At 36.1% G+C, this 14,740-nt stretch overlaps 1 protein-coding gene across 1 annotated transcript in view; it reads left to right on the top strand.

Annotated features, from left to right (window-relative positions):
• COL11A1 (collagen type XI alpha 1 chain) overlaps nt 1-14,740 on the top strand; it is a 222,646-nt gene that overhangs the window by 92,092 nt on the left and 115,814 nt on the right. The window contains exons 16-24 of the mRNA XM_019956964.2: nt 644-697; nt 816-869; nt 1,039-1,092; nt 2,432-2,485; nt 2,603-2,647; nt 6,007-6,060; nt 6,486-6,530; nt 6,782-6,835; nt 7,285-7,329. Of these exons, the coding sequence (XP_019812523.1) occupies nt 644-697; nt 816-869; nt 1,039-1,092; nt 2,432-2,485; nt 2,603-2,647; nt 6,007-6,060; nt 6,486-6,530; nt 6,782-6,835; nt 7,285-7,329 (459 nt within the window). The remainder of the gene's footprint in view (nt 1-643; nt 698-815; nt 870-1,038; nt 1,093-2,431; nt 2,486-2,602; nt 2,648-6,006; nt 6,061-6,485; nt 6,531-6,781; nt 6,836-7,284; nt 7,330-14,740) is intronic.

The following is a 14,740-nucleotide window of genomic DNA, read 5'->3' on the forward strand; positions in this document are numbered from 1 at the left end:
ATGGCATGGCACCAGTCAGTAATTGAATTTGAGTTCGCCAAGTCATCCTCCAGAAATGTGTACCAGGCACTGTGCTAAACTGTAGAAGTATAAAGGAGAAAAAGATTTAGTCCAAAGTTGCGGTGGTTAACAGTTAAATGGGAGATTCAACTATGGAAACCAAAACAAAAAATGGTTACAATCAAATGTGATACTTGCAATAAAAGAATAAATATCTAGGAGAAGATCTCCATAAAAGAAGGGAAATTTGAAAGCAAAGGGATTAGAAAGAGAAGAGGAATGAAATGAAATGTTTTCAGTCAAGGGAAATGTAAAACCCCAAGGTTTTGAGAATGAATTTAGTAATTGAGAATTTTTTAAGTTTAAAATATCATTTTGCATTCCTTTTGTTTACATGTAATCATAGGTCTATAAAAACTTAATAAAATAGTATGACTTTTTCTGGCAAGGAGCCATGTAGAAAAATTGATTCTCTTATCTTCTTGCTTTATGTGGACTTTTATACAAGAAACAGTTTTTTTGTGTGTTAAAGTGATTAAGGTAAAACTAAAAAGATATAAAATTCTAAAACCATTTTTCTATGTGATTGAGTTTATTGAACTGGAATTCTATAAAATTAATTAAATATGATGTTTTAATATAGGGCCCACGTGGTGTTCAAGGTCCTCCTGGTCCAACAGGAAAACCTGGAAAAAGGGTATGATTTGCTTTCATTGAGCATATTGAGGGCATCTGAAATCATCAGTTATTTTATTTTCTTTTACTCTGTGCTATTTGGAATCCTTTTTGCTTAGTCATGTTCTTGGTACTGTCAGGGTCGTCCGGGTGCTGATGGAGGAAGAGGAATGCCAGGAGAACCCGGGGCCAAGGTCAGGAACTCGTCTCATATGTTTGTATATTCACTCAGTTTCTCCTGAAGTTTTTATATTTTAAAATAAAGTTTCTTGATATGAAATAATATTTAACATTCAAATTACAGTTCAGAAATAAGCTCAGAATATGACGTTGTTGATGATGGTGATGATGATGCTTTTACAGGGGGATCGAGGATTTGATGGACTTCCAGGTCTACCAGGTGACAAGGGTCACAGGGTGAGATATACCATTCTATTGCTTTTTATACAGGGATAATAGAAGAATACTATGAAATATTTTAAATAGCTGCACTAAGAAATAAGAAAATTAAGTATTTGTGAACTCATGTAAATTAGTACATCTAAAAGATACATGAAGAAATATAAGTAGAATTATATGTGGGATATTATTATGTTTTTTAATTTTTTAGATATTAAAATACTCATTTTACACAAATATAAGTTGAGGCAGAATCTTTAGGTACATGGATGTGTAAATGCTAAGTCGCTTCAGTCTTGTTAGAGTCTTTGTGACCCTCTGGACTGTAGCCCGCCAGGTCCTCTGTCCATGATTATCTAGGCAAGAATGCTGGAGTGGGTTGCTGTACCCTCCTACAGGATGTATATGTATACGCAAAATATATTTACAGAACAAGTATAGAGATTTAATTTTTTGATAATTTTTTGATAATTACCTCAATTTATTTCTTACATTTTGCCTATGGATATATTCAAAAGACACCTGCAGGCAATCTGTAGTTAATATTACAATATACTGGGCAATATATTTTATTATACTTGTTAGATGGTGCCGGTAGATCGAGATACCATAGACTACTTCTTTGTGATAATATAAGTTTATAATTCAATTCAGGAATTTATAATTTACTAGGGCTTATTAACAATATACAATGTTGAACAACAATCCAGTCAGTAGTTTTAGTGGGAAATTAAGCCAGGATGTGGTCTCTCAAAAGAGATCAGCTTTAGATCTTCACATTACTCATCTTCAAAAGTTAAAAATAAAGGTGAGGCAATCTTTAAGAAAATTAGAAGTGAAAAAAAGAAAGATAAAGAAAAGAGAGTCCCATGAAAGTTTAGCAAAATATCTAGTGTGTGCCACGTTGAGAGAAATACATAATTTTGTTTTTGTTTTTTTTAAATTGAAGCTTTGTTAGTCTTCCAGAATTGTGCTGAATTGATGAGAATTGTTTAAGAAGCAGAGAAAATTTAAATAAAAATCAGCAAAGTGCATCCATGCACCATGAAGAATGAAGACAATCTTCAGCAAAATAATTTAATGTTAGTTTGTAATAATTAAAAGTCTGAAAATTATTTGGATATTTTATTTAAATCTTTTTGTTTTCAAAATTGAAGGAATGTTTTCCTTGCATACTAAATTGTAATGCCAGTTAATATAAAGTTATGACTTATCTCTGAAGTGTTTTCAGGAGAGAAAATAAAGCATAAGTTTTTCTACCAAATGTTTCATTATTTTTGCTAGGATAGCTGTAGGATAGAGTTATAAATATTCTGGCTTACTTCAAATTCTAATTGTATTTGGATTTCTTTAATAGGGTGAACGAGGTCCTCAAGGTCCTCCTGGTCCTCCTGGTGAAGATGGAATAAGGGTATATGAAAGTTCATTTCTTTTAAGAAATATTTAAAATTAAAACATTAAAGAAAGCCATGCTGAAATGTTGCATTGTCTGATCACATCACTATCCTATTCATTATGTCCATGACAGGGAGAAGATGGAGAAATAGGACCAAGGGGTCTTCCAGGTGAAGCTGTAAGCAACTTTCTTTTTTTTTTTCTTTTTAAATAATACCCTATTTAGGAGAAATAGTGCTTGGTGTTACAAATATAAAGTCAATAATAATTGCAATCTTACCTAACCTAACCAGGTAATTTGTTATGTGAAAAAACATTTTAAAAGGATACTTACAGCTCTTCTGTCATTAAATCTTAGGAAATTGAGAGGAAAAAAATGTGGGATATAACATCTTAACTACAAGGAGAGATAATAAAGCCTTTTTAAGTGAATAATGCAAATAAATAGAGGAAAACAATAGAACAGGAAGGACTATAGATCTCTTCAAGAAAATTGGAGATACCAAAGGAACACTTCATGCAGAGATGGGCACAATAAATGACAGAAATGGCAAGGACGTAACAGACACAGAAGAGATTAAGAAGAGGTGGCAAGAATACACAGAAGAACTACATAAAGAAGGTCCTAATTACACAGTTAACCACGATGGTATGATCACTCATATAAGGCCAGATATTCTGGAATGTGAAGTCAAGTGGGCCTTAAGAAACATTACTTTGAACAAAGCTTGTGGTGGTGATGGAATTCTAGCTGAGCTATTTCAAATCCTAAAAGATGATGCTGTTAAAGTGCTGCCCTCAATATGCCAGCAAAATTGGAAAACTCAGCAGTGGCCACAGGACTGGGAAAGGTCAGTTTTCATTTTAGTCCTGTTGCTGCTGCTGCTGCTAAGTAGCTTCAGTTGTGTCCGATTCTGTGCAACCCCATAGACGGCAGCCCACCAGGCTCCCCCATCCCTGGGATTCTCCAGGCAAGAACACTGGAGTGGGTTGCCATTTTCTTCTCCAATGCATGAAATTGAAAAATGAAAGTGAAGTCGCTCAGTCGTGTCCGACTCTTCGCAACCACATGGACTGCAGCCTACTAGGCTCCTCCATCCATGGGATTTTCTAGGCAAAAGTACTGGAGTGGGGTGCCATTGCCTTCTCCATTTCAGTCCTAAAGAAAGGCAAATGCCAAAGAATGTTCAAACTACCATACAATTGTGCTCATTTCACATGCTAGCAAGATAATGCTCAAAATCCTTCAAGCTAGGCTTCAATAGTATAAGAACCCAGAACTTCCAGATGAACAAGCTAGATTTAGAAAAGGCAGAGGAACCAGAGATCAAATGGCCAACATTTGTTGGATCATACAAAAAGCTAGAAAATTAAAAAAAAAAAAAAATCTACTTCTGCTTCATTGACTATGCTAAATACTTTAAATGTGTAGATTACAACAAACTGGAAAATTCTTAGAGATGGGAATACCAGACCACCATACCTGTCTCCTGAAATCTATATGCAGGTCAAAAAGCAACAGTTAAATAACCAAACATGGAACAACAGACTGGTTCAAACTTGGGAAAGGAGTACAACAAGGCTCATGCTTTCACACTTTTATTTAATTTCTATGCAGAGTATATCTTGCAAAATGCCAGCCTGGATGAATCACAAGCTGGAATCAAGATTGCATGGGGAAATATCAACAACCTCAGATATGCAGATGATAACACTCTAATAGCAGAAATTGAAGAAGAACTAAAGAGCCTCTTGATGAAGATGAAAGAGGAGAGTGAAAAAAAGCTGGCTAAAAACTCAACATTCAAAAATCTAAGATCATAGCTTTCATTCCCATCTCTTCATGGCAAGTAGATGGGGGGAAAGTGGAAACAGTAACAGATTTTATTTTCTTGGGCTCCAAAATCACTGCAAACAGTGACTGCAGCCATGAAATTAAAAGACTTTTACTTCTTGGAAGTAAAGCTATGAGAAACCTAGACAGTATATTAAAAAGCAGAGACATCACTTTGCCAACAAAGGTTCCTATAGTCCAAACTGTGGTTTTTGCAGTAATTATGTACCGATGTTAGACTTGGACCATAAAGAAGGCTGAACACTGAGGAATTGATGCTTTCAAACTGTGGCACTGGAGAAGACTCTTGAGAGTCCCCTGGACAGCAAGATGAAATCAGTCAATCCTAAAGGAAATCAACCCTGAATATTCAGTGGTAGGACTGATGCTGAAGCTCCAGTACCTTGGCCCCCTGATTCGAAGAGACAACTCATTGGAAAAAATCCTGATGCTTGGAAAGATTGGGGGCAAGAGGAGAAGGGGACGACAGAAGATGAGATGGTTAGATGGCATCACCTACTCAATGGACATGAGTTTGAGCAAATTCCAGAAGATAGTGAAGGACAGGGAAGTCTGGTGTGCTGCAGTTCAAGTCACAAAGACTTGGTCATGACTGAGCGACTAAACAACAACTTGTCATCCAAAAAACCTTATCTAGTTTTTGTGGCTGTTTATTTTGTTTCAATTTTTTATATCAATACCTCTATAATTTTTTATTTGTTTAGGATAAACAATTATTACTAGAGGAAACAAAAAATGAGGTGCTTGCTACTGTTACTACAAAAAATGAGGTGTTTAGTATATATCAAATATAACTATAAAATTTATTAAATTATATCCTTTTTTCCATTGAATTTTACAAATGAGGAAACTGAGTTGGAAAGGTTTACTCAAACCTAGTCAATCAAAGATCCACACTAGAAGCAGACCTCTTAGTTTTACTGCTAGTTTGCCACATTATAGAACCTGTCAATTCAAAGGCAAAGCATGTTTGTATATGTTAGTTGCTCAGTTGTGTCCAACTCTTTGCAACTCCTTGGACTATAGCCCACCAGGCTCCTCAGTCTCTCAAGTAAATATAACAGTAAACCATACTGTTGACTTTTTTGAAGAAGGAAAAGAAGGAGGAACAAAATGGAGAAGGCGAAGAAGAGAAGAAAATGCTTGCTTAAATCATAATAATTTTAAAAATCATGAAAGTGGTTTCTATAACCTTCCTAATATAGTCCTCCAGCTGTTTGTTTCTTTCTCTCAGTAGAATATTCTCTCAAGATGGAATTTACCTAAATGTAAAATAAATGAGCATCAAGACTCTTTGTGTAGTCTGTTTGAATTATAAGATTTAATAAGATTCAGCGTTGCTATTCAAATTGGAAAATGGCACAAAAGTTACTTACTTAAAGCTTTAAAATATTTCCTATATTGAAAGTTTCACAAGTGATTCATACGTAATTCCATAGACTCAAAGATACAGTTTCTATATTAAAGACTCACTCATTCATTTTGGCTTTTGGCTCAATATAAACACTAGGTAATTGTGTCACACAAAATGCTATTTTAAATGCCCTTATTGGTGTGTTGAAAGAGGGTGAATAAATATTTTAATCAAAACATTACATTAAAATGTGTTTATTTAAAAGACGAGACATGTTTTGAAGGCCTTTTTTTTTTTTTTTGATAATCTGTTTCTTTTTTACTCCTAGGGTCCACGAGGTTTGCTAGGACCAAGAGGAACTCCAGGACCTATTGGACAGCCTGTATGTATTGTTGAAAACATTCAAGATGTTCTAGGGAAAGCTTATTGCCGGAGTCTTAAAGCCAGAAAGCTGTAAAAGCTTTCAGTAGACAGCCAAAGTTTCACTATTATAATCTAAGACCTAATGATGCTGCCTATCAATTTAACTGAGTGTACTCACTCCACCTGCTTCTTTCTTTTCTCTTCCTTTTAGTTTATGTATTTTATTCTTTTTCCCAACACACAGTAGAAAATACTGCCAGGATGTCTCCATGGACATGGAGAGGAGAGTATAGACCTTGCTTTTTCCCTCATTTCCATTGAGTTCTAAAATGGCTTTTAGTTACCCTAGGTTACTGGGTATCATGCTATTAGGTTCGTTTTTTATATTTTCTATTGTAGCATCTGAACTTGTATATACTCATGTATATTTTTTCTTCATTGAAGGGTATAGCCGGTGTGGATGGCCCCCCCGGACCAAAAGGGAACATGGTATGTACAAGACATCCATAAAGTAACTCATTTCTGTACTCTAATACTAGCAAACCATTTTTGTTGCTAAATCTAAAATTAAGGTTTCTTACAATGTTTTGCCAAATTCTTCTGCTAGCATTAATATTTTGCAAGATTTTCCAGATTCTCTAAAGGGAAACATGATATGGGAACTATTTTTCAATCCAAAAGACAAAACCTATTATGTGAAATAGTTCTGTTAAAGACTCTTTTCCATTTTCCTATGTCAGGGTCCTCAAGGGGAGCCGGGACCTCCTGGTCAGCAGGGAAACCCAGGACCTCAAGTAAGTCTAAGCCATCACACCTTTTATTGAGGTAATGGGGTAAGATGGTACCTTTATACAAGAAAATTGAGAGCCTCAAAATTTTCTACGTAGGGCTGAGAGTTTATGTATGAATGTACAAAGCTCATTCTATTTTATTCCTTTTAAAAAATTTTTGAAGAAATTTGCAGAGGCTTTTCTTTCTTCTAAGAGTAAAATGAGTCATTCAGTGCTCATGGAATGCCAGGATACCTGCGGGAGGGTTCTGAATAGGATCACATTGCAGTTCCATTGCCAAAAGAGTACCTTGTATACAACTCCAGTGTTGTAAAATCTTCTGCAGAAAGTGGGGGATATATATAATACTCACAGCTCATTGCATGTAATATAGAGGGCTAATCATTTACTATTTTAAAAGTGTGTTCTTATGATGTGATACTTGACGTATGAAATAAATTCTTTTAAAATAGGGTCTTCCTGGTCCACAAGGTCCAATTGGTCCTCCGGGTGAAAAAGTAAGTTCATCTGTTGTCCTAGGAATGTCTGGTAAATGAGCTTGTATTATCAATCTTAGGGAGGAATAAGGCCTGCCTTCTGCTTTTGATATTTAAATGGCTCAGCATATAAGGAATTAATCTGGATTTAAATCATGAATGTACTGGTGAGCAGAAGCCATTCATATGTCTCTGAATTGTAAATGATAACATTTCACAGAGTTTCCATTTGGATAGCTTCCAGATATGACATTCTCAGCTATATTAATTTCATTAATGTACTGATATGAGTGAGTGCTTTCTCTTTATTTTTGTTCTCCTTTCATTTCTCATTATTTAAAACATGTGATTAGGTTTGCTTGCGACAAAGGGCTTTTAACAAGATCTAATTAAGGGAAAATTGTGACGTTATCATTGCCACCATTTTTCATGGAAAAATGGCAAATGATGTTCTTGTTAAAACTCAATGTCTAGATCAAAACAAGAATAAGTCTTTAATTAAAGAGATGTCTTTTTTCCTCCATCTCCCCTGTCAGTTTCTTTAAGTAGTATTTTCTATTCCCTATAGTTACAGCACAGTGTTGCCTGTTCTTATATAATTTGTTTTCTTATTTTGGCTGATTTCTATAAATATGTGATTTTTTAAATTATCAACTTTATTGGAGTTAATTTCATACCATAAAATTTACTCTCTTTAAGTCTATCAGTCAATCATTTTTAGGAAATTTATAGAAGTTTGCCACAATCACATTTTTAAAATATTTATATCACCCCAGAAGGAAAGCTTGCATCAATTTCTACTCCTGAGTCCATGCACAAACCTACACAATTGATGTGCTTTGTATCTTTATACATACACCTTTTCTGACCATCTTATGTGAACAAAATGTATGAATGAAGTTAACATTTGAATTTAATTATATGAATAAATATAGTATGTGACATTTGTGTCTGGCTTCTTTCATTTGGCATAATGTTTTTGAGCTTTATCAATGTGGTAGCATATATCAGTACTTCACTTCTTTTTTTTTGCCAAACGGTATTCCTTTGATTGAATATTTTGTTTACTTATTCAGCAGTTGAGGGAAATAAGTTATGTACACTTTTCAGCTATTATGCTGCTTTGAATATTTGTACAAAGATATTTGTGTAGACATTTTTAAAATTATTTTTGTTAGATAGAAATGGAACTGCTGGGTATATGACAAATTCATGTTTAACACTTTAAGAAGTTTTCAGATTGTGTTTCAAAGTGGTTGTACCATACTTCCTTCCTCAAAATTTATGAGGATTTCAGTTTTCATTCCAATCCCTAAGAAAGGCAAGCCAAAGAATGCTCAAACTACCACACAATTGCACTCATCTCATGTGCTAGTAAGTGAAGTTGCTCAGTCGTGTCTGACTCTTTGTAACCCCACGGACTATAGCCTTCCAGGCTCCTCTGTCCATGGGATTTTCCAGGCAAGAGTGCTGAAGTGGGTTACCATTGCCTTCTCCAGGGCATCTTCCCGACCCAGGGATAGAACCCGGGTCTCCCGCATTGTGGGCAGATGCTTTACCCTCTGAGCCACCAGGGAAGCCCAAAGTGAAGTCGTTTAGTCATGACTGACTCTTTGCGACCCCATAGTCTGTAACCTACCAGGCTCCTCTGTCCATGGGATTTTCCAGGCAATAGTACTGCAGTGGATTGCCATTTGCTTCTCCAGGGGATCTTCCCAACCCAGGGCTTGAACCCTGGTCTCCCACATTGTAGACAGACGCTTTACCGTCTGAGCCACCATCTCATGCCCTAGTAAAGTAATGCTCAAAATTCTCCAAGCCAGGCTTCAACAATATGTGAACCGTGAACTTCCAGATATTCAAGCTGGTTTTAGAAAGGCAGAGGAACCAGAGACCAAATTGCTAAAATCTGCTGGATCATGGAAAAAGCAAGAGAGTTCCAGAAAAACATCTATTTCTGCTTTACTGACTGTGCCAAAGCCTTTGACTGTGTGGATCACAATAAACTGTGGAAAATTCTTCGAGATGGAAATACCAGACCACCTGACCTGCCTCTTGAGAAACCTATATGCAGGTCAGGAAGCAACAGAACTAGACATGGAGTAACAGACTGGTTCCAAATAGGAAAAGGAGTATGTCAAGGCTACATATTGTCACCGTGTTCATTTAACTTATATGCGGAGAACATGAGAAATGCTGGGCTGGATGAAGCACAAGCTGGAATCAAGATTGCAGAGATAAATAGCAATAACTTCAGATATGCAGATGTCACCATCTTTATGGCAGAAAGTGAAGAACTAAAGAGCCTCTTGATGAAAATGAAAGAGGAGAGTAAAAATGTTGGCTTAAAGCTCAACATTCAGAAAACAAAGATCATGGCATCTGGTCCCATCACTTCATGGGAAATAGATGGGGAAACCGTGGAAATAGTGGCAAACTTTATTTTTGGGGGCTCCAAAATCACTGCAGATGGTGACTGTATCCATGAAATTAAAAGACACTTACTCTTTGGAAGAAAAGTTATGACCAACCTAGACAGCATATTGAAAAGCAGAGACATTACTCTGCCAACAGAGGTCCATCTAGTCAAGGCCATGGTTTTTCCAGTGGCCCTGTAAGGATTAGAGTTGGACTATAAAGAAAGCTGAGTGACGAAGAATTGATGCTTTGGAACTGTGGTGTTGGAAAAGACTCGAGAGTCCCTTGGACTACAAGGAGATCCAACCAGTCCATCATAAAGCAAATCAATCCTGAATATTCATTGGAAGGACTGATGATGAAGAGGAAACTCCAATATTTTGGCCACCTGATGTGAAGACCTGACTCATTTAAAAAGACCCTGATGCTGGGAAAGATTGAAGGTAGGAGGAGAGGGGGATGGCAGAGGATGAGATGGTTGTATGGCATCATCGATTCAATGGACATGAGTTTGAGTAAATTCCGGAAGTTGATGATGTACAGGGAGGCCTAGCATGCTGCAGTCCATAGGGTCGTAAAGAGTTGGACACAACTGAGTGACTGAACAGAACTGAACTGAACTAGTTTTTCCAGATGCTCAGCTATACTAACATATTTTCTCTCTTTAATTATGGTTATTTTTGTTGGTGTGAAATTGTACCTTATTGTAGTATTAATTGGCATTTCCCTAATCACTAGTGATTTGGGGCTTATTTTTATATGCTTTTTGACCTTTTGTATATATTCTTTCATCTTCCCTGGTGGCTCAGCAGTAAAGAATCTGTGTGCAATGTAGGAAACACAGGTTCAATCCCTCAGTCAGGAGGATCCCCTGAAGAAGGAAATGGCAACCCACTCTAGTATTCTTGCCTGGGAAATCCCATGGACAGAGGAGCCTGAAAGAAGCTCCAGTCCAAGGGGTCTCACTGACTCAATGGACATGAGTTTGAGTAAACTCTGGGAGTTGGTGATGGACAGGGAGGCCTGGTGTGCTGCAGTCCATGGGATTGCAAAGAGTTGGATGGACTGAGCAACTGAACTGAACTGAACTGAACTGATCTGATCTCCTTGCAGTTAAGGGACTTTGAGATGTCCTCTCCAGCACCACAGTTCAAAGGCATCGATTCTTTGGTGCTCCACTTCCTTTACGGTCCTGTTCTCACATCCATACATGACCATAGGGAAGACCATAGCCTTGAATACACGGACCATGTCAGCAGAGTAATATCTCTGCTTTTCAACACACTGTCTAGGTTTGTCATTGCTTTCCTGCCAAGAAGCAATAGTCTTCTGATTTCATGGCTGAGGTCACAGTCCGCTGTGATTTTGAAGCCCAAGAAGGGGAAATCTGTCACTGCTTCCACCTTTTCCCCTTCTATTTGCCATGCAGTAATGGGGCTGAATGATGTGATCTTAGTTTCTTAATATTTAGTCTTAAGTCAACTCTTTCAGAGGCCCTTTAGTTCCTCTACACTTTCTGCCATTAGAGTGGTATCATCTGCCTATCTGAGGTTATTGATGTTTCTCCTGCCTACCTTGATTCCAGCTTATAACATCCAGCCTGGCATTTCTTATGATGTTCTCAGCATATAGGTTAAAAAAACAGGGTTACAGCAGACAGCCCTGTCGTGCTCCTTTCTCAACATTGAACCAATCAGTTGTTCCATACAAGGTTCTAAATGCTGCTTCTTGACCCACATACAGGTTTCTGAGGAGGCTGGTAAGATCGTCTGGTATTCCCATCTCTCTAAGAGCTTTCCACAGTTTGTAATGATCCACACAGTCAAAGGCTTGATCATAGTTGATGAAACAGAGATAGATGTTTTTCTGAAGTTCCTTTGCTTTCTCTATAATGCAGCAAATTTTGGCAATTTGATCTCTAGTTCCTCTTCCTTTTCTAAACACAGCTTGGACATCTGGAAGTTCTTGGTTCACATACTGCTGAAGCCTAGCATACAAGATTTTAAGCATGACCTCACTAGCATGGGAGATGTGTGCAATTGTTCGATGGTTAGCACATTCTTTGGTGTTACCCTTCTTGGGAACTGGGATGAGGACTGACCTTTTCTACTCCTGTGGCCACTGCTGGATCTTCCAGATTTGCTGACTTAGTGACATCCTCCTTTAGGAATGTGAATAGTTCTGCTGGAATTTCATTGCATCCACTAGGTTTATTAATAGCAATGCTTCTTAAGGCCCTCTAGACTTCATACTCTAGAATGTCTGGTTCTGGGGGACTAACCACACAATCATAGTAATTCAGTTCATTAAGATTTTTTTTAATACAGTTCTTCTGTGTATTCTTTCCATCTCTTCTTGATCTCTTCAGCATTTACTATTCTCTACCTTTTTTATCCTTTATTGTGTCCATCTTTGGGCAGAATGCTCCCTCGATGTTTCCAATTTTCCTGAAGAGATCTCTAGTCTTTCCCCTTTTGTTCTTTTCCTCCAGTTTTATGCATTGTTCATTGAAGAAGGCCTTCTTGTCTCTTCCAGCTATTCTTTGAAACTCTGCATTTAATTGGATGTACCTTTCCCTCTCTCGCCTGCTTTTCACTTGTCTTCATTCTGCTATTTGTAAAGCCTCCTCAGATAAACACTTTGCCTCTTGCTTTCTTTTTCTTTGGGATGGTTTTGTTCACCACCTCCTGTACAATATTACAGACTGCTGTCCATAGTTCTTCAGGCACAGTGTTATAGTCCGTTGAATCTATTCATTACCTCTACTGGGAATTCACACAAGATTTGACTCAAGTCATATCTGGCTGGCTTAGTGTTTTTCCCAGTCTTCTTTAGTTTAAGCCTGAATTTTACTATGAAAGCTGATGATCTGAGCGACAATCAGCTCCGGGTCTTATTTTTGCTGACCGTATACAGTTTCTCCATCTTCAGCTACAAAGAAATGAAATCAGTTTGATTTCAACATTGACCATTTGATGATGTCCATCTGTAAAGCCATCTCTTGTTTAGCCTTTGCCCTTCTTCATTTTCATATCAAACTTCAGTGGTCTCTAAAGTGCTTTTTTTCTGTGTATTTTCTATATGATTACAGTATCAGAGGGCTATTGGAAATAGTTGATTTATTTAAAATATTAGGCACCAAAGGTGCTTTAGATCAGGGATTTTAATCTGGACCACTCTTATCATATCTTAGATTAACTCATCATAACCATATTATGTTTGTAATAAATTGCACTTGAGGCGTATGCCTATTAAATTTTCTATAATAATACCATCCCTGCACTGGAGTCTTAGAGGAAAAATTTGATTTTAAGGAAAGTTGGTGTATCTGAATTCACCATGTTGAGACACAGGTAAAATATAGGGTCTGGTTCACTGCACTTCTTGTGGTAGGAAGAGAGCTAGCATTAAGCATAACCTGCTTCTTTTTCTGCTTTAAACACATCTAGCTCTTGAGTTCAAAAACAGTCTCTTTCTATCAAAGGAGAAAGAACACGAAAGAAATGCGTTTTATTTATTTTGTGTCTATGGTATATATTTTATTTTAGATTTGTGTTCTGTTTATTCTGGCTCAAGAGCCTTGTCTTTCAAAACTTGGTGAATAATGTTTTTAATCAGATTGTGCAACCCACAGTTAAATCTCACAGTTAAATATAATTTTAGAAGTGTCATATATTTTTAATTCCCAATAACATTTTTATCATAAGTTATTGTTGCCTGTACTTTTATTATATTTGGGATAAAATATTTTATAACATTAAGTTAATTAACCAAACTGGATGACCACTATATTGCTCTTCTGACATGCAATAACTTAAATATACTTTTATGTCCTGTGATTTAATTTACGCTTTCAGAATTTCCATCACTCATATATTAATTGCTTTATAGAAAACAAATGATATTGTATAACTCTGTGAGCTAAAGAAGAAATAGCAAGACACAAAACAAATATTAGCTAAAGGCAAAGACTTTGAAAATATGGCTACAGATCTGGATTCATTTATATTGCAACTCTGTGATATATTAGCATTGGTTAATTACTCAAAATCTTAGATGATGAAATTTCATGAAATTGCTTGAGAATTAAAATGGACAGTATACATATATATAATATATATCATATATTGCTTAATATAGCACACAGGAACACAACAAATTTTAACTATTTTATTAAACTCCAAAAAATATGGCATTCATTCATTTAAATTTATTGCCATTCCTTTAGGGAAATAACAAGCAGTTAAGAAAGCAGACAAAATACTGTACTGTCATAGAGCTTCCATTTTAAAATAAATGGATCGATTTTAACTTGATTTTTAAAAATCCTATAGTACAAGACTTTTAGTATTTCTAATCTACACTTAAATATGTAGCAACAACAACAAAAAAAAACAACAACATAGTCTTATACACAAGGTCATTGTCATAGAAATATCATGCCTGCTGGAAATAATAATTATGGAAATAGTTTTGCTTTTGTATTCTACATTTTGTTTTGAAGAAATAAGTATATTGTACTGAGAGCAAAAAATGATTTAAGTGAAAGGTAAAACACTGTCATAAAAGAATCAGGATTTTATAGCAGTTATTTTATAATATTAGATTACTTGACTGTATATGACTTTGCACAGTGGTGAAGAGAATTGAAACTTTTAAAGCCTATAAAAATGAGATGCAATTAAATTCAGTTATAAAGTCCAGATTATTTAATTTATAGGTTATTTTTGGTTGTTGTTGTTCCATAGTGATTTAAATGAGGCTTTCTTGTTAAACTCTGTACTATCCATATACATGAAAACAATGCTTTTCTTAAATACTGTCTGAGAATGGAAAACTCCCTTTACATCCAGCATCTAGACTTGCTGATGTATCCTTGCTCTTTTAATTGTTTCTAAATCCCGACTAATCATGAGCAAGCAGAAATGGTTTGAGCTTTAAAGACTTGATAAAGGTAATTATTTCAAGTAGAAAGCCAGTTTTTCTCCCAGTGAAGGGTCTGCTTGCAATAATC

The sequence above is a fragment of the Bos indicus genome, chromosome 3, assembly GCF_029378745.1.
Source record: "Bos indicus isolate NIAB-ARS_2022 breed Sahiwal x Tharparkar chromosome 3, NIAB-ARS_B.indTharparkar_mat_pri_1.0, whole genome shotgun sequence".
In the NCBI taxonomy this organism is placed as follows: domain Eukaryota; kingdom Metazoa; phylum Chordata; class Mammalia; order Artiodactyla; family Bovidae; genus Bos; species Bos indicus.